Source organism: Mandrillus leucophaeus, unplaced genomic scaffold (assembly GCF_000951045.1).
Source record: "Mandrillus leucophaeus isolate KB7577 unplaced genomic scaffold, Mleu.le_1.0 Scaffold494, whole genome shotgun sequence".
Classification (NCBI taxonomy): domain Eukaryota; kingdom Metazoa; phylum Chordata; class Mammalia; order Primates; family Cercopithecidae; genus Mandrillus; species Mandrillus leucophaeus.
In genome coordinates this window covers 855,287-876,760 of record NW_012105298.1, presented here as the reverse complement: position 1 = coordinate 876,760, position 21,474 = coordinate 855,287, and the positions used below count along the sequence as shown (strand labels likewise).

The following is a 21,474-nucleotide window of genomic DNA, read 5'->3' as shown; positions in this document are numbered from 1 at the left end:
ATTTATTCCACAAATGTTTATTAAGAGCCTACTTTGTGCCAGGCATTGATCTAACCTCTGGACATACATCTCTGAAGGAAATGAAGTTTTATCCTCAGAAATGTATGTTCTAATAGGAAGAGAAAGACAGCAGTGGAATGTATAGTAATACAGACACTGACTATGCCCTAAAGCAGGAAATAACCATAGTGGTCTTTGACAAACAGTCTTACCAAAGAGTTTAGTCAGTCAAAAGTCAAGGGTCCTGAACAGAATATTGCTGAAAACTTATCAAATATTATTCTTGGTATCTGTGGTTACAAAATGTAATTATTTAAGTAAAAAAAAAAAAATCTTTTACACTGAAAAAACGCTTCCATTAAGGAGAGTTATGGAGACGATATTTCCAGCTACTAGTAGGTAGCCTGGATTTGTTCACACTTAAAAAAAAATTAACTTTCAACAGTTGAATATCTCCACTTCTGCTTCTTGGCAAGAAGGTGAAACTTAATACATAACAAGGAAGTCTTATGACATAGAAATTCTTCACTCGCATGTGGGTCCTTCTGCATTTTAAATAACAACTGAATTTCAGACACCCCAATCAGCACCCAAAGGTGTTTTTGAAACCATGTTCTCATTTGGAGTGTTTGGGAGAGGCAGTGTTCCTGGGCTTCTGCTGCATGCCAGGCATTGCTCTCAGAAAAGGACAGTACAAGCCATAATGAAGGCAGAGCTTCCACCTTGTCCACTTGAGTGACAGTGTGAAACATATTCAGATAAGGATATGCCCCAAATACTGTCAAAGTAGAGAACTGAGGACTAAACTGAGGCCCCAGGGGTTGGGGGTGGGAGAAGCTTCTGGAGAGGCTTCTTGCAAGAAGGAGCAGAGTGCCTGCTACATAGTAGGCACTCACTGAGCCTGAGAACCTATTATGTGCACCTTCTATGTAAAGTTCTGGGGATATAAATGTGAAAATGTGCAATTTCTGTTTTGCGTGAGAAGCACAGACTGTTTGGGGAAATAGACAAAAACTAAAATGGATAATTGCTTTAATAATTGAACATACAAAGTGTATCAGAGGTTCTCAGAAGAAAAAAAATTAGCAGTTTCAGAATCATATATAAATTTCAGTATTCTATAGTGGTTAAAAGATATATAAACCCACTTTTAATTTATATAAATACTAAACAAGGGTTTTTATATTTAGATTTTCAGTTTTGCGATTCTTGCTAAATGTATGAATCTATTCTTAATCCAACATTGCTTCACGGATGGCAGTTTAGTAGTACAGATTTCATTAGAGAACTTAACTGCTATAGGTTGGGGGGAGGTGCAGGAAATACAATTTTCCCTAGAAGATTTACATTAGATAGAGTAGTTACAGGCTGTAGCATCTCCCCTGTAATTTTATGAGAATGGTATTACCCTGGCTTTCACTGTGTGATTGCTGGTTACCTTCTGTCAGTGAGCAACAGTCTTACTGCAAAGCAGGAGCACAACCCGTCTCTTTGTCTCCGTGGTCAAATCAATTACTTCTTAGAAAGTCGATTTTTTTCAAAATGACCATGTACAGGAGCAAACGCAGACATCAGAGATGTAAGTAAAATTTGACCCAACTTTTTCATATCACTGGAGTAGGGAAAGCATACTTGATTTCTTAAAAGACTAATCATGACTTCTTCAGATACATCCTGGTAGTAGAAAAGATACTGTAGCTTTTCTCACCCTAACCTTTATCTTTATTCCTGTAACATGCATGAAAGATGTTGAGGGGAGAGGGGATAATTCACTTGTTACTATGGAAACCCTTGGAAAGGTTTACAAAATCAACAGAGAAACAGATCAAATGCAATTTCAGTCTAGCTCAGCATCCTACATTCAGGCATGATCACTGGACAGTTCTCTTTTTTGCTTTTCTAGAAGTGATAGATTTTCTTTCCTGGAAGTCTATTGAAAGGTTTGGGAAGCTAGCCTAAAACTTCTGTTTATTCATCCAATTTCAATTACAACTCTTAGGAGGAAGAAAACAGTTCAGAATGGAGGGGAGAGAGTTAATTGTGAAAGACAAGCTGAATATTTAACAGGATATTCATTGCCAAACTTCTTGGTCCAGAGCATGCTAGTGACATAATTCACTACAGGCACCATTTCAAAGGGTTAAAAGGAGTCATCTGCAGTCTCCCCTAAAGGAACTGATTCTGGCTGAAAAGGAGCAGCACAATTACCCTGGCCTAAAGTCCAGAACAAAGATTATTATGGAAATGAAAGCTATCGGAATCTCACTAAAAATCAAAAGATTGTTATAACAACACTATTTTACGGTGAAGCAATATGCCTCTCATGAAAAGCTTTACAATCACCTCTCTCTAGTAAGTCTAACTCTTTATCACTTTACCGTTTCTATTGTCTAAAGTAAATAATAACATATTTAGCTCAAAATGGTCTGTCACTGTCTCTATCGTCATAGACAGGTAACGGCAACTTATTCTGTAGACAAAGTCTGTACTTTTTCATTATTTCTTTTGATGTCTTTAAATGTTATCAAATATTTTGGAAATCAAAGTCTAGCAGTCACAATTATACTATCAAAAAGCCAATAAATCATAGAAAGATAATATTTAGTGTGATAATTTATTCCTTGGTCTATTTTCACCTAAGATCTCAAAACTAACATTTCTCCTTTTCAAAGAAGTTTCATGCACCACAGAAAGCTCTGAGGGCTAGGCTGCCAGTTTGATTCTATAAGCTTGATTGCCTTTTGATGCCAGTTCTTTCTTGTGATAAAGAAACAACATACGATAACCGCTACTTTTTTATGTAAAAATGATTGGTATGAAGTCCACACATATATTGCTGATTAATTTTCTTGTGATTTCCTCCTACAAGAATAAATCTAAATTATGCATATATTTGAAAACCATCTTGCGCCTTTACTCCTGTATCTTTTATATATCCCTCATTTTTTTTTCTTGTGGGTTATCAATGCCTTAATGCACATGGAAAATAAGAGATTCACAGAAAAATTATACTCAGTGTCTCCCCTTAAAATGTGCTTGCTGAAGTCTGCGATTAAGCAGCAGGAAGAAATTGTGAATTACATGAGACAAGTCAGAAGACGTATAATTATACAGGCATAAACACAGTAGGGTGTACTGGAATGGTTCAGTTAAAAAAAACTAATGTGTTAAGTTTAATCGTATCAACTATTTTATGTTGCATTAAGTGTTTCTATATTCTAATAATATAAAATATCAGAGAGCAGGAACATAATAAAATTAAAGTAAATAGAAAGCTTAGCAATAAAAGCAAATAGAATCCTTAAATGAATTTCTTACACTAACAATATTTGCAAAAGTAGAATATAATACAATTGTTTGCCATCCAATAGGTAAACAGAAAAACTGGAATTTTCCCATCACCAAAATCCAGGGCATTTCCATTTTCAATAATATCTTTTATGTGTGTGTTTTTGATCATACAAAAGGCATAAACTCACCTAAAGGCAATTGTAATCCAATTAAGGCAATAATTGTACATTAAACAAAACCTCACTGTAGGAAAGAAGGAAAGTATTCTTACAATTCTGTTTAAAAATGAGATAGCACATAAATCAACTTTCTAATTATTCCCTTTATCCAAAGATTTAATATTATATCTTCTAGTAAAAATAAGTGTTTCCTTTCAGACGGTCTGACAAGAGGAAAAGTAAAGGTGCATGTGGCTATGTCAGGAGTTTGGGGGAAAAGGGGAAAACAAAAATACTTATAAACGAGTTTTTAAGGTATAAATTGTACTAAACCTTTGAAGATTCATGTGGGACTTTGAAATTCATTCTTCACGCATACTGAGATTAGTTATTTATAATTCACTATACAAGAGGAGGAGAGGGAGGGAAGAGTGCCCATTGCCTTGCTCCTGATAGAGCAATTGCTAGGTAAAAGGAACAGCGTAGTGTTCATTCAGATAACAGATCTTACTTATGCAAAATTGCATTAGTGCCTTTCAATTAGATACAGAATTTTTTGAGTGGTATTAAAAAATGTTGGCATATATCAGAGGCTGATATTGCCAGAGCCAAACAGGTACAGACCAATTTAAGGAATTCTAATACATGTTAAACCTATTTTTACAAATCAGGTTGAGTTGGGAATTAACGTTTAACTTTTGAGTTCATTTAAATATTAAGTTTTTACACATATATAATAACAATATTTATTTAACTATAAAGTTTATGTTTAAATTTTCAAAAATTTCTGTATAGAGCAAGGAAAACCTGTAGCCTCCCTTGCTGAAACTCCACATGACCTTGAGAAAACATTTTTGGGCTTTTATAAAAGACACATGAAGGTACATTTTTAAAAAATGAATGTTTTTAAAACACCGATGTAGAGGAAAAAGTAGAGTAGAAGCCATAGAATTTTGAAAATAGCACAATACCTGTACCATGGCAAAGAAAACAGTGTGAATTGAGTTTCAGGTGTGTAACATTTCATCTTATTTTACTGAATTGGAATAGATCATGCATTTTTTATTGCTAATAATATCTTTGGGTGAGCTTATCAACCTTATCCATATTATCATTGGAAATACTTGATGAGATCACTTCAGAAATCTAAATACTAGTCATCATAGCCCTCTGCTTATGGTCTTGGCCAATATCTGTTACTTCTGTGGGTTGCAATCTCTTCTGTAACTTTAGTAGATTGCTCTGAGAAGGTGTTCTGTAGGGTACCTTCCATCTCTAACCCTCAGTGCCTCCATAACACAGCCCTCATCAGGTCATTCCCCTACTCAAAGACATTAATGGATTCTCACTGACTAGATAATGGTGGCTCTGGGCTTGTGTGCTTCAGATCCATGGCTGCCCATGGAGTTACTACAAGGTTACTGCATATTAATATTTATATAAATATGAATCATTGTATAATGAAGAAAGATATGTTTATATGGACATACACATGTGTATATATACATAAACATACACACATACATATGCTTTTAAAGTTCTAAAATATGTTTAATAAAAACATGTATTTAAAAGGTGGTACTGCGTTTGTAATAGCTTTTTATATGATATATTTTATTTTAAAAAATAACTATAGTACATGCAGCCCTCATTATGTTTCAGTATTCTTTAAAAAACAAAACAAAACAAAACAAAACAAAACAAAACAAAACAAAAAAAACTTCATACTCCCGAAGGTTGAGAATCACTGAACTAGAAAGCAAACACAAGTAAAACCTTACAATACAGAAATTTACATGATTGTCATCCACCCACTACTTTCTTCTCTTCCTGATACCACCTATATTCTAGCCTCATCAAGCTACCAATTGTCAGCCAGGTGCAGTGTCTCATGCCTATAATCCCAGCACTTTGAGAGGCTAAGGCGGGAGGATTACTTGAGTTCAGGAGTTCAAGACCAGCCTGGGCAACATGGTGAAACCCCATCTCTGCCAAAAATACAAAAATTAGCCGAGCGTGGTGGCAGACACCTGTAATCCCAGCTACACTGGAGACTGAGGCACAATAATCACTGGAACCCAAGAGGCAGAGGTTGCAGTGAGCCAAGATTGCACCACTGCACTCCAGCCTGAGTGACAGAGCTAGACTCCATCTGAAAAATACAAATAAGCAAAAAAGCTACCAATTGTCCCTGAAATTCACTATATACTCTTATCTCTATGCCTTTGCCCATTTATCTTCTTGTTGATAGATGCCCTTCACTTGCACCTTCACACTTCTCTGTTGAAGGTTTCACTCGCATGCCACATCCTTCCTAAATGATTCCTCAGTTTCTAAGTCAAATCGCTCTTTCCCTTCTCTCTTTTCAGTTCATATATACATATATATATGTGTGTGTGTGTATATATGTGTGTGTGTGTGTGTGTGTATATATATTTTTTTTTAGCCAGAGCCTCAGTCTGTCAGCAAGCTGGAGTGCAGCAGTGCAAGCTGAGATTGTTGAACTACAACTTCTGCCTCCAGGTTCAAGTGATTCTCCTTCCTCAGCCTCCTGAGTAGCTGGGATTACAGGTGTCCACCACCATGCCTGGCTCATTTATGTATTTTTAGTAGAGATGGGGTTTCACCATGTTGGCCAGGCTGGTCTCAAACTCCTAACCTCAGGTGATCTTCCTGCCTTGGCCTCCCAAAGTGCTGGGATTACAGTTGTGAGCCACCGCACCTGGCCTCAGTTCATATATTGTAATTTTTCTTAAAATTTCTATATTCTGTCTTATATATAGAAAATTATCTATTTACACCACTAGTTTCTTTCTTTCATATAAGGTATTTTTTATATGAAACTTATATGAAAGTTTCTTTCATATAAGGTATTTTTTATTCTTGTTTGATACATCCTCAGTGTGTGCATATGATGCTTTGCCCATCAAAATCCAAGGCTGTCTAATGAAATTTATTGACTTAAATACATGTTTTTGACCACCTATTACTTTCCAGAGATTGCTCTAATGGTAGGGCTATAGCAACAAACAAAACAACACTTTATTGAAGATAAGATGACTCACAAATAAATATATAATATGCGATGTAATGCTAAGAGCTATGGAGAAAAATAAATCTAGTAAGAGAGAAATGGAGTTTTGGAACATGGGGTGAGGAATTTCTATTATCTATGGGGAAATCAGGAAAAGCCACTTACTAAGGGGACATTTGATCAGACAACCTAAAGAAGTGAGGAAATTGGTTCAGTTTCTTTCTGGATAGTTCCAAGTAGAAATAGCATATGCAAAGTCCATGAGGAAGTTTGGGATAATTGAAGGACCAAGAAGGAGTCCAGTAAGTAGAGTAAATAAAGATGAGGTCAAAAAAGCATCAGGAACATTAGATAGATAGAGTAGGACACACAACAGAATTTAACTGAAGAAGTTTTGTTTAAAGGTACTTATTGAAATTGACTATTACAAATTAAATAGCAATATAAAAATGGAGTATTATTTAAAACAAATACTTATATTGATACCATGATTTCTTTGTAACTGTGAAGACAAAAGAAATAATTTGTTATTCCCAAATTATTTCATATCTTAAGTGTTGATGTTTTTTATTACATAACCAGTTGAAAATGTGATCTAGGTTTTAAAACTTTTTTTTAAGTTTTTATCAGAAAAAAAAAAAACAAAAAAACAATTTTTAGGCTTGATCGGTAAAGGCTCTCTAGAGGGCACTATTAAATTCAATCTTTGATTTATCTATTATTGAGGTTTGTAGGGAATTCTGATATGATATCTGCAATGTCTTCAGCCTTTTTTTATTCTCAAGTTCTAATATGAATTCTATAACTGGTAGAAATTGAGAAATTGTAATTTTATAGATTCTTCCATGGAATCATGTGTGCATGGATAGAATCAATGCAGTCTGATTGAGCATGCACAATGGGACTATAGATGCCAGTCTGGGAGCAGAGACGTACAAAGGCTGACTGATAACCCCCCTGATACAGATTGACCTTAAATGGAAATACATGTTGGTCTGCCTCATATCCTTAATCACAGGCTTTTACAGGCTCTAGCCTGTGACTGGTTCTGCCTGCAGAAATATATTCTGTCTCTCTCTCTCTTTCTCTCTCTCTGTCTCAAAAAATCTGATGATCTGTCCATGTATTTTTCTATTTAACAATGCCCCACACACTCAAAGGTCACTTTTGTGAAGTGTGAGCATTTGTCCATTTCTCTTCTGTACTTTCAGAAAACGACTATCATACATCACCTGCTTTTTTAATTTCTCAGAATCTGTGCTGAATTTATATCTACACTTGCATAAAAACCGTGGCATTGACTCTGTCCCCAGGTGTTCAGGTAAATGTCCTCTGCAGAGTATACTTTATCACTTAAAAAAATGTTACAGTTAAAAAATAATGTTAATTTGTATTTGTTGATAAAAGAATTATACATATTGATAAAAGAATTATGCATATATATCCTAAGTGTCTTCTTAACTCTTAGGAAAATAAGATTGGTGTTAAACTAAGATGTTAGTCTATCATTTTAACATACTGTCATGTGGTTTGCAAACATTTTCTCCCATTTCATGGTTGTCTCTTCACTCTGTTATTATTTTTCTTTGCTGTGCAAAAGCTTTTTGGTTTGATGCAATTCTGTCTGTTTTTGCTTGTATTGCGTGTGCTTTTGGGGACATATCCAAAAAGTTTTGGCCCAAACTAATGTCGACAAGCTTTTATTCTATGTTTTCTTCTAGTAGTTTCATAGTTGTAGGTCTTATGTTTAATTCTTTAATTCATTTTATTTTTGTATATGGGGTGAAATAAGGGTCAAATTTCTTTCTCGGATGTATGGATATCCAGTTTTCCAACACCATTTCTTGAAGAGACTATACTTTCCCCATTGTGCGTTCTTGGCACTTTGGTAGATCAGTTGACTAAAAATGCTTAGACTTATGGCTGGGCTTTCTATTCTGATTAATATATTTTCAATATTAAACTCCACATATTTTTAATATTCAAACAGCTCAATAGCAATAAAGTTAGTAACTTGATTGAAAAATGGACAAAGAATATGAAAAGTCATATCTCAAAGAAAGACATACAAATGGTCAACATACATATGAAAAAAGTTCAAAATCACTAATCATCAGGGAAATACAAATTAAAAATTAGTACCACAATGATATATCACATCACATCTGTTAGAAGAATTGTTATACAAGTGACATGATAACAAGTGTCAGTGAGTGCATAAAGAAAAGGGGATTCTTTACACTGTGGGTAGGAATGTATATTAGTACGACCATGATGGAAAACAGTGTGAAGGTTCCTCAAAACATTAAAAATAGAACTACCAAATGATCCAGCAATTTCATTTCTGGGAATATATTCAAAGAAAATAAAATTAGTTATCTCAAAGAGATATCTCTACTTCCATTTTTATAGCAGAATTATTCAGAAAAATCAAGACTGGAATCAACATAAATGTCCATCCACAGATAGGATAAAATATATGATATATATATTTCATATAATATACAAATATCATATCTCAGATATATACATGTCTCATATATGACATATATCATATGTAAATGTCCATCCACAGATGAATGGATTAAAAATATGATTATATGAGATATATATATCTCATATAGTTAGATACACACACATACACACACACACACACCCCAGTGGAATACTAGTCAATTTTTAAAAAGAAGGAAATCCTGTCACTTATGGCAACATGGATAAACCTAGAAGACATTATGCTAAATGAATAAGCCAGGTACAGAAAGATAAATACTGTATCATCTCACTAATATTTGGAATCTAAAAAAATGGAACTCATTAATAGAAGCAGAGAGTAGAATACTGGTTACCAGAGGCTAGGTGGGCAGAAAGGGCAATAGGAACATGTTTGTCAACAGATACAAAATTTTAGTTACAGAAGCAATAAGTTCAGGAGATCTATTGTGCAACATGGTGACTACAGTCATAACAATATATCATATGCTTGAACATTGCTAAGGGAGATTTTAAATGTTTTCACAAAAAGACATGGTAATGGATATGTTTAATTCATTAAGTTGACTTAGCTACTCCATAATACATACATATATCAAAACATTATATATACATAAAATTTTCATTATTAATCAAAAAACTAAAATAAAATAATATATTGTCATGAATGCAAGCAGTTGGACATGACTAAAGAAAAGATAACCATTCATAAGCATCAATGTAGAGTAGGAAATAGTGTTTTTTGTGCTCTAATATATGCCATCTTTGAAACGACAGAAAGCAACTTTCTTAAAAACCATGATCTGGCATAATTATGTGTTTTGGGAAATCTTTTTGGTTGAGCAATATAAAATCACCAGTTTTGTAAATCAATGGTTAAATCTAATAAATACCAGCTATTGCATAAGTGGGCAAGCAAAGGGGAGAGGTGGGTCTCATAAGCCATTACGCTTGGCACAAGTTGGCGTTAAAAGCATAGGGCTGTTACAGTTAACCAGGTGTGGTTACTTGATACGCTAAAAATATCTAATTACATTAGGGAATATATGCATTATTGTTCTTTAGGATATGTAAGGTTAAACTTTCTACAAAAAAATTGAAAGTATGTTCAGTGTCATCAACATAGATTAATTAGATGACTTTATTTTTGCAAGTGATATATCAGAGCTTTGAAGATTATCAGAACTTTTCTAGAAAGTATCTACCTCCAACTAAACTTAAAATGTTGATTATAAGCATTTGAATTCTAATTTTACATATTTTATCATTAAAACTTTGTTTTCATCCAAATGGAAAATTGGGTAGTTCTAAATGAATTGGGTAATGATAATAAAAATGACAAATATATTGAATGTTTACCATATATCAGGCACTGTTTTAACCATTTTGTTATAGATGACTAATGTAATTTACATAAGAGAGCAATAATCAAAAATGTAATAGAATAATGAAGTAATCTGTGATACTTCATTTTTATTATAATTTCAAAATGCTATGATTTTATTTCTAATCTCTAGGAAATTAGACACCCAAAATTAAATTAAAATATGAACATTGAATAGAATTAAAAAGCAACCTTATGTATCTCCTAAGGAATCTAATAAATTAACTTTAAAAAGCAAAATGTAATGTTTTACCAATATCCCTACCCTTTAAATCATACAGAAACAGAAAAAATATATTGAGGAAAGTGTTACAGAAATATATGTAAACAAAGTATCTGCAAATGAATGTATTTGCCTCAAATGCTATCTTTTCTGCAAAGGAATGAAAGGTTTCCAGAACTTAGAATAAGTGAAGTTCTCTGCAGTGATTTTAGTAATTCGTTGTGAGTCATTACACACTTCTTGATCTAGAACAGCTAAGTTATTTGGCATAACCTTTTGATTCATTTTCCTTTTTCTTAGTTATTGATTTTCTTCTTACTGAATTGCACCCTTATTTTAACAATGGAATTTCTGACACCTTTAGTTATATAGGGAAACATTATATATGTGTAAATATTGACTCAAAGTATTAATGGTCTATTATTGACATATTATCTCTAGAGCTTCATTTGTATTTAAAATAAAGTCTACATTTATTTCCTTAGACTCCTTGTAGAGTATGTGGCATATATTTTTGTAATGTTCCATGCCTTGGGCTACCTATCATTGGAAAATGTTATATTTCATATTATACGATTCTTTTGACCCCTAGTAAACCTGAAACTGCCTTAGAGGAACAGCTGAATGTATTTCCTTAAATAAACACACTTTGTTCTTCAAATTGCTAGTATTTGTCTTCTTAATAGGCTCCACAGGCAATAGAAATGTTGACTTTGAAGTCACCTCTGCTAGGTTCATGTAGATAAGCCTATTTCATACCTTTTTCTTCCCACACTTAACAGTGTCTTTCAACTCACATTTGTTTTAAGACACCTGTAAATGCATACAGACTACATGGAATATTTAATTTTTATTTAATTTATAGTCTCAGTAATTAGTGAGAGGCTGGCTCACAATTAAATAAAAATAAACTTAGACAAAACTCAGAAAAGGTTAAGTTTTAATTGAGGTATGAGGAAAAATTCATTTAGTTGGTCACATCCTTGTCTTTCATATGGTAGCAAGAGAAAGATGGTCACTTGAATTTTACAAGTGGTCATAAAATTTTTCTCAGCACTAAACTGTCCTCCAGAGCTATTTATATGAAGCTAGTCATTTTCTAATGATCACTTGTAACATAGATGATACACTCAATTTTGATAAATGGGTCTAAACTGTCCTAAAGAGACTGTAGCAGTAACACTCCATGAAGCTTTTTAGAATTTGTTTGCTTATTCACTATCTAGACAGAAATATTTTGCATATTTTTCACCATCCCAGTTTTCAAGAACCCAAGTTAGAGTTTGAGAAAATTCTATTTGAATGTACATAACAGTGTATTTGATTTTGAAATAAAAACAAATCATTAAAAATTCTACTTTAAAAATATTCTTTGAAACGAGTATCTAGGAAAAAAGTTAATAACCAAGTACAGGAACAAAATACAAGAAATTGTAGCATAAAGATCATAGATATGCTTTGGGAGGCCGAGGCGGGCTGATCACGAGGTCAGAAGTTTGAGATCAGCTTGACCAACATGGTGAAACACTGTCTACTAAAAATACAAAAATTATCCAGGCATGGTGACACATGCCTGTAATCCCAGCTACTCAGGAGGCTGAGACAGGAGAATTGCTTGAACCCAGGAGGCGGAGGTTACAGTGAGCCGAGATCATGCCATTGCACTCCAGCCTAGGTGACAGAGCAAGACTCCGTCTAAAAAAAAGAAAAAAAAAAGATCATAGATGTGTTTGTTACTAATATTCTCTTTTTGGTCTCTGAAAATGGGTCCCTGGAAATTAGAACCATATTAAGTTAACCATTTCTTATATATTAGAAACAGTTGTTTATCAGGTTAAAGATGCTGTATTTTTTGTACTGTATAAACAGCCATCTAACATAGTCATTTGCTTAGGGAAGATACTAGCCTTTGATAATACTATTTCTCTTAGATTACTACTGGCAGCAATTAATCAACAGTTGTAGTAATTTACCCTATACTTCAAGCCAAATTAACTGTCTTGCCTTGTTTATTTGAATATTAAAGGATAATGTGGCATTGGGCCTGGAATTCTCAGTAAGTTGCCCACGTTGTTAATATTTATCAATATTAACTTAGCAATAGCCTAAAAGGTGGAAGGAATATCTGTTTTAATATTCATTTTAAAAATGCATGTTTTAAATATTGTAATTCAGTGTCATCACATCAGTTATGATAATTTCATTTTGGGTCCAGGATAATTAAATCTGGAAATGCGTAAGATGTACTACAATGATAATAATATTTCATTATTCTTTGTAACTAACATTCCAATCACTGGTGTAGATTGACATTTGGAATATGACTGTCATCACACAATTCTTTACCCTAGGAGACTTCCTAATGGGCATTTTTTATACCTTGCTGTAGGCTTTTATGTACTTAATAACAGTACAATTTCATATAGCTTCATAACAAATACCATTGCCATATTTATGTCGTAATAAAACTAGTTTAAGGTATTTTTATGAAACTATTTATGGCTTTTAGTCATTATTGAGTTTTTTATGACTATTATAAAGTGGTATGACTTAAGAAAAATTATAAACTCCCCTATGGGTATTTGCCATGATTGAAAATAATATAATTCTTTTGGTTGTTATGTCTTGCGAAATTTTATTATCTTCTGTCTAGAAAAGAAAAATACTAGGGATCTTCAATCAGATTATTACCAAATTGTTAAGATTTTGTTCTATGTATTGAATAGAAGCATATATTTCATTACTTGTCCCAATTGGAATAAACATAAACTGCCAAATTTCCTGGAAAATAATATCTCTAGAGGTCATTTCAGTTGATAAGTATGTGTTATCAACTAAAGGTTTTATTAGTTGCTTCTTGTAGGTATTCTGGGTCAGTTTCATTATTATTAACTGAAAGCCTTAATATTATTTACTCATACAAACTATACTTCTTAGTTGTTATAGTAAACAGATTTTTAAATTATTGCATAAAATTGTATGTTAAGAAACATTGTTTGGCCGAGCGCAGTGGTTCAAGCCTATAATCCCAGCACTTTGGGAGGCCTAGGTGAGCAGATCACCTGAGGTCAGGAGTCTGAAACCAGACTGGCCAACATGGTGAAACCTCATCTCTGCTAAAAATACAGAAAATTTAGCTGGGTGTGGTGGTGCATGCCTGTAATCCCAGCTGTGCGGGAGGCTGAGGCAGAAGAATCGCTTGAACTCAGGAGGCAGAGGTTGCAGTGAGCCAAGATCACACCACTGCACTCTAGCCTGGGTGACAGAGTGAAACTCTGCTTAAAACGAAAAGAAAAGAAACATTGTCTGATTTTATGACTTTAAAAAAGCAAGGCATTTCTTGATCTAGTATTATCTTACTTTGAAGGTTCATTTGTTGACATCTCACCTGGCATATTTCAGATTAGTATATGATACTGAAAATTCTTTCTGTTTTCTGAAGCACTCTTTCCACCATTCATACTTTATGTTGTTTCCATTTTGAACACTGTCCTCTCCTCTTTTCTGAGCTAATTTCTACTTATCCTTCAGGTGCCAGTTTAGACAATCACTTCCTTCTGATACATTTCTATAAGCTTCTGGTGGCTAGTAGAGTTTATCTTTGTTATGGATTCCTGTGTAACCTGTATGTATTCTGTATGTAATTGATATTTTATGTAGTCATTTGACTCTAACCCTGAAAGACAGAGATCAGATCTCTATTTTCATTCTATATCCCCAGCATGGTCTTGCCTAGGAAGCCCTCAATTAATAGACTTTGAAGACTAAACAGAATGGATTGCCTTACTTATGTACCTGTTGTAGCAACTAGAAATTTTAGTCATTTGCCCCAAATATGTTACTATGACATAGGCTGTTGGTGAACTATCTCTTGCCTTTTTATATTCACAGATGTATATGCATGATATCACCTGCTAAGGCCTTTTTGTTCTCAGTTTTTGGAGTTACTTTTTCTAATGACAACCCTAATTTCCTTATTTGATGAGAAGTATTAAAAGGAATCTAAAAATACTTATATCCTGGGCAATTTAACAATGTTTAAGGCATACTTTGAAAGTGCCATAAAATCCATATTGTGACTTTCTCACAAGCCTATTGTTGTACTATTAAGCAATGATACTAGTTTCTAGTTAATTCATGGCTTATCTTTTATTTATTATACTGTACATATTTATGATGTTTTGATGCATATATATTGGGTAATTATCACATCAGTATATTTAGCATTTTCATCATCTCTTTGTGGGCAGAACATTCAAGATTCTCTCTTCCACCTATTTTGAAACATATGCAATATTGTTAACTATAATCAACATACCAGAACTTACTCCTGCTATCTAACTGTGACCACATATAGTTAATCAATTTCTCATTATACCCCAGCCCTTTCCCCTCTCCAGTCTTTGGTAGCCACAATTCTACTCTCTACTTCTATGAGACCAGCATTTTTAGATTCTTTATATAAGCAATATCATATTTGTGTTTCTGTCCTAGCTCACTTCACTTAACGTAGTGTCTTCCAGGTTCATCCATGTTGCCACAAATGATAGGATTCCAATCTTCTTTATGGCTAAATAGTATTTCAGTGACATATTGTATTGAAATAGAAAAACTCATCTTAAAAAATGTGTATGGAACCACAAAAAAAAAAAACAAAAAACAAATAGCCAAAGAAATCTTAGAAAAAAAGAACAAACTAGAGTCATTACACTACCTGACTTCAAAATACACTACAAAAACTATAATAATCCAAACAACATGGTACTGTCCTAAAAAACAGACACGTAGACAAATGGAACAGAAAAGATAACCCAGAAATAAACCTGTATACTTACAGCCAACTGATTTTTGACAAAAATGTCAAGAACGTATAGTGGGGAAAAGACAACCTCTTCAACAAATAGTGCTGGAAAAGCTGATTATTTACATTTAGAAGAATGCAACTAGACTTCTGTCCCTCACTGTATATTAAAAAAAACTCAAAATGGATTAAATACTTATATACTATAAAAACAGTAGAAGAAAAATAAGGGAAATACCTTATGGCATTGGTCTAGGCAAAGCTTTTTTTAACAAGAACTCAAAAGCATAGGCATCAAAAGCAAAAGTAGAAAAATAGGATTTCATCAAACCAAGAAGCTTCGGCACAGCAAAGGAAACAGAGTGAAGAGAAAACCTACAGAATCATGGAGAATATTTGCAAACTATACATTTGATAGAGGGTTAATATCCAAATTATATGTAGAACTCGAACAATTCAATAGCAAAAAAAAAAATGTGATTAATAATGGACAAAAGATCTGAATAGACATCTCTCAAAAAGAGACATATAAATGGATAACAGGTATATGAAAAAATCTTCAGCATCACTTATCAGGGAAATGCAAATGAAAACCACAATAAGATAGTATCTCACCCAGTTAAAATTGATATTATTAAAAAGACAAAAGGTAACAAATGCTGGGGAGTATTTGGAGAAAGGGAAGTGGGAATGCAAACTAGTACAGCCACAATGGAAAACAGTATGAAGATTCCTTCAAAAACTAAAAATAAGGTGGGGCAAGATGGCTCACATCTGTAATCCCAGCATTTCAGGAGGCGAAGGCAGGAGGATAGCTTGAGGCCAGGAGTTCAAGGGAAGCCTGGGCAACATAGGCTTCCCTTTTTTCTAAAACAAAACAAAACAAAAAACAAACAAAAAAAAAAAAAAAAGAAAGAAAACAACATCTAAAACTAAAAATAAAACTACCATGTGACCCAGCAGATTCATTACTGAGTACTGGGTATATACCCAAAAGAAATGAAATCATATGTCCAGATATATCTGTATTCCTATGTTTACTGCAGCACTGTTCACAATGGCCCAACATATGGAATCGACTCATTGTTCATCAACAGATGAATAGATAAACAAAATGTGCTGCATATACACAGTGTAATAGTTTCTATTTAAAACTTCCAGATTATTTTATCATTTTAAGAAATGAAGACTCATAGCTGATAACACATTCAGAATTAAAACTTGTTTCTCTATATTCTGTTTCTGCCCCCCCCAACCAAGAGTTGTCTCTGCTGCTAAGCGTCGTTATTCACTAAATCAATTTTGCATCAGTTAGAGGAACAAATTGTTTTTCCACAGATTTGTAGCTATTAATCTCAGCAGGAACTCAGTGAATGATTTTTTTTTTTTTAACATCAACATCAGAAAGACATGGACGGGAAGGAATAATTTGAACCAAGTCCAGGACATACTGGCTGAATCTATGAAAGTTAAGACTTCATGTCATATAGTAAATCTTTGTCACTAATTTATGCCACTTTAAAATTTGGAATTTGGGGATATGATTAGAATGGTCTACAACGTAATTTCACTGCCCACTTTCTTACTCTGTTCCTTCATTGTCTTCTCCATTATTATTGCTACTCAGTAATGGTATCAACTGGAAATTCTTGAATTGTAACTAAAAGTGACCTCATTTCTAAAGCATTTAAAGTTATTGCAGGTGAAAGCTCTCTCAAGGGCTTTCAGTGTTTCAATTACATGGATGTACAATCTCTGTCAATAAATGAGTGCCGCACATTAAATTAACTTGAACAGTTACAGCCCAAACTTATTCTCAGCTTTGGCAAATTTCTTACATAAAAGCTTAGAATGTAAGAGTTGGAAAAAAGCTATTAGAATAATGCAGATACTCTGAAAGGACCTCTAGATTGCCACACATATTTCTTTCTTTTCTGAGTATAATTGAGATTTCCAAGAATTTTTACTGAGGGTTCATTTTACATTCTGGACTTGGTAATTTAAAAAAAAAGGTAAAATTGTTAAAAGAGCAATAAGAAATTTAATAAATAATTGAAGACAAAATATTGTATGGTTGATAAATTCATATCAACCTTTTTAGCTGAGGTGATTAGAACACCAGGGTAAAGTGGCCAGGGTGGTAGGGTTGAGCTCTCTGTGGCCCAGGTAGTTTATCTTCTTTGTGGGTCACAGACCATTCTGGGCACCCTGCCCAGACATTCTTTAAAGAAGGACCTGGTCCCAACACAACAGTAGATGAAAGAGAGAAACAGGTCAGGGCCAATGCACAGCCATCAGAACTACAATGTCTCAAGCTCAGTATATTTCTAGAGTGATTATATATAATATGTGTATATATACACACACACATATATACACACAATATTATATATACAATGTATATTGTATGGTATGTGTGTTTATATATATAATATATATAATCACTCTAGCAATATACTCACTTTACATATGGATACACATAACACTAGAGAGAGAGAGATATATATATATAGTGACAATTTTGTATAAAAAAGGGAGAATAACTGTGTTTGAATAACAATTATTTGTTTTTGTTTTAATTTACAAAGGCAGTAAAAATCAACCAGGTTCACTTCATTTACTTTTTGATCAGGTGTCAAATTCACACACTTGAAATTTCACAGGAGATAAAATATTTACAATTTCAAAGGGTCCTATTGTGGGGAGGGGGGAGGCGGGAGAGATAGCATTAGGAGATATACCTAATGCAAATGACGAGTTAATGGGTGCAGCACACCAACATGGCTCACGTATACATATGTAACAAACCTGCACGTTTGGCACATGTACCCTAGAACTTAAAGTATAATAAACAACAACAACAAAAACCTTGCTTCACTGAAGTATATGAAGGTAGTCTCAATATTTTTCATTATATCCTTGCATGCATAAGTAAAATTGTACATAATTTAAAGGACACTGAAATAATTAAGTATGCTGTTGTCTTTTCTCTTGAGGCATCAGAATGGGTGTAACTAAATTTATGTAGGAAACTTGATTTTGTTCACCATGAAAGAACTGAAGAATCTGAGATTTGTTTTATTGAGGAAGGCTTAGGCTTGGTTCAGGCCCTGCTGTGAGAAGAATTAGCAAGAAAAGTTCGAGCTTTGTCTAGTTAGATTGACATTGTGTCATGGCTTCTTTCTTAATAAGTATAAATTTACATCTCCACTACCAGTGCAGTACTGACTTACTGTGGATTTGAACCTAAAGTTATCACATGCATCACACTTAATCATAGGGGTTTTCATAGACTTAGATTCAGTTGGGCAGAATCATCTGAATAGTTATTTTGATTCTACGCTCCAGTTTTTATAAACATAACGCAACAATGACATGGAAGAAAGCAAAAAGACTTCAGAGTTTTTGAAGCTAAACTTTTGATTTCATAGAGGAAATAGGTTTGTTCTGTTGCCCACCAGAAATGGTAACTAATAAATGTGTCTTTCCATCTTCCTTCTTTGAGGAACTAGGAATTTCTACAGCATTAGTTACTTCACTTTTTTTAGAAAAGGAATGTTGTCACTGAAAAGTTAAAATTTAATATTCACATGATAATATTCTTCTCTTCTGTTTAACATCAATCTTTAAGTAGTTATTTTTATTATTGCAATATTCTCTCTTCCTCATAACAGTCATTTTTTTCTATACTCACCATTCCCCCACCCAACCCTCATTACCCTTTATTCTATTAAAATCCTTATCATGCTGTAAATTATATTTATTTCCTTTCCAGTAAACTACGATCATTAAGAGTAGTTCTGTTATCTTTGGATCACCTTACCTGGCTCTGTACCTGGTTCATAGTAGGACTCAGTGAGTGTTTGATGAATGAATAAATGAATGAATTCAGTAATATTGTTGAGTATGTTTTTATTATACTTTTAAAACTTCTGTTTATATTCAGTAAGGAAACATGGAGAAATTAAATCTGATATTTACCTTTACTAATAAAATTGTACCAGAGGGAGCCATAATATTATTGTCATTTTCTAAAATGTGCAAGGCTACAAAAGGTGAAACCTCTGAATTAATGCCTCTTAATGGTTGGCAATTTAATCACTAGTCTACATTCACAATTTAAGAACTTTACATTGTCTCTCAGTAACAGTATAAATGACAACTTTCATATCTGAATCATAAATAATTCATCATCATGTATTCACCCCTTTAGAGTGCTAAGCATACCACAGAGGAATCTTTGTTAAAGATATTTGGCTAGCCATCTACTTAGCTATGTTAGAGGAAAAATACTCAAAGCTCTTGACCTAGTATTCCAATTTCTGGCAAACTTTAAAAGTACCATATTTGACATTCATTTAGAATTCATCTCCTTGATCACTTTTGGCCCACAGTCACAGGCTTTGATTCAGAACTTCTAAAGCAACTTTGTTTTGACCTCTGCTCTGTTATTTTCCAAGTCATTTAAAAACCAAGACCAGAAAATATCCTGCTTCATTATTTCATCAAAGTTCTCAATTATCCCATTGGATTTTATTTCACCATCTTCCCCACACTATGTACCGTAAGCTGTTTAAGATTTTGTAGGCAAATTTCTCATTTTCCTAGAATTTGTGCTTAGAAATTCACCAGATAATCATCAAATCAATAGTCCTTAATTAAAAACTAAGTATATATACTCTGTATTTTTCACAATGCTTAATTAATCTCCCCAAATAGAATACTTCAATGCTGTGTTCAACATGGAAGTAATAAGCTCTAAGAATATGTTATGTTGCAATCACTTATTAATTATGAAGCATAGCTTCATTGATTTTATCCTTGATGTGCAATCAACCTGCTGTTTATCATAGTCTGAATTTTATGGCAGGTAAGGTAGTTATATATATATTTCAATTATATATAATTAATGAATATTCTATGATTTTCCTACTGCCTAAGATCTGCCTAAATCAATACTATTTTTTAATTATCTTAGTACCAATGCTATTCAAGTGTTTTATGTCAAAAAAGTCATTTTCATAGTTTAGGCAAAGGCTTAAGTTTTTTCTTTCTTGATATAATGTGACTGCTAAGGCCATTAAATAAAATATCAAAGTACATTGCCATGACAAAATATCAACAAAGAATGGATATAGGCCACACTTGTTTCTTTTTCCATTACTATAGAAATTTGATTTGTGATAATGGTAGTTAATTCTTCTGAACACTGAATCCAATCAATCTAATCAGTTTACCAAGGAAAAAATAATGTATTAAACAGTAACTTTGATAATATTGGAATGAACTACTGAAACAGATTAAGTAGATTTATTCATGCTTTAATCAAAGCAATGTTGTGTCCTTTAGTAGCTGATACATCTGTTCACACGTAGAAGAATGATGTTTTGTGAGCAAACTTAATTTTCAGTTTCTTTAATAACAATTTTTATATTCAGCATGTCTAGTTGAGTTCTCACATTATGTAATATACATCTATGAGCCCTTCAATTTGGAAATACGAGTTACTGTGAGAGATTATTAAACTATGAGAATACAGATAAATGAAACCCATAATGAATAATACAGATTCCTGTATACTCTTTTCATAAACATTAGAAAAGATGAAAAGCTTAATTTAGTTGACCAACGACCCACATAAGTATATTTTGTGGATATTTTTCTGGATGCACATAGGAGTCACAGACACATTTAATAATATTAAGCAATCTTAGTTTGAAATCATCAGTTTCCTTTACATTTAAAATGAGGTTTGGTATACATATGTAACAAACCTGCACGTTATGCACATGTACCCTAGAACTTAAAGTATAATAATAAAAATAAAAAATAAAAATAAAAATAAAAAATAAAATGAGGACTATGAAAATAATTATGCTTTATAAGCAACTAGGTTTATATTTTCATGGGATTTAAACAAAAAAAATTAAATTTACAAAAATTTAAGGCAACTATGTATTTCTTTGTTATAAAAGTAATTCCAGATGTATAAAATAGCCTTAAAGCAACTTGAGTATATAAAATTAAGAAAACCATAAACAATCATCGTTTTGAATAATTGCATATATAGCCAAACCTGCTCAGTGGTAA

At 33.1% G+C, this 21,474-nt stretch overlaps 1 protein-coding gene across 6 annotated transcripts in view; it reads left to right on the top strand.

Moving 5' to 3' along the window:
• Positions 1-21,474, top strand: part of RALYL (RALY RNA binding protein-like) — a 764,437-nt gene that overhangs the window by 555,931 nt on the left and 187,032 nt on the right. The window contains exon 1 of one of the 6 annotated variants that reach the window (XM_011995655.1): positions 1,453-1,579. The exons of the other annotated variants lie outside the window; for them this stretch is intronic. Within the exon in view, the coding sequence (XP_011851045.1) occupies positions 1,543-1,579 (37 nt within the window). The 5' untranslated portion in view covers positions 1,453-1,542. Of the gene's footprint in view, positions 1-1,452; positions 1,580-21,474 lie in introns of those variants that run through there. 6 annotated transcript variants of the gene reach the window in all.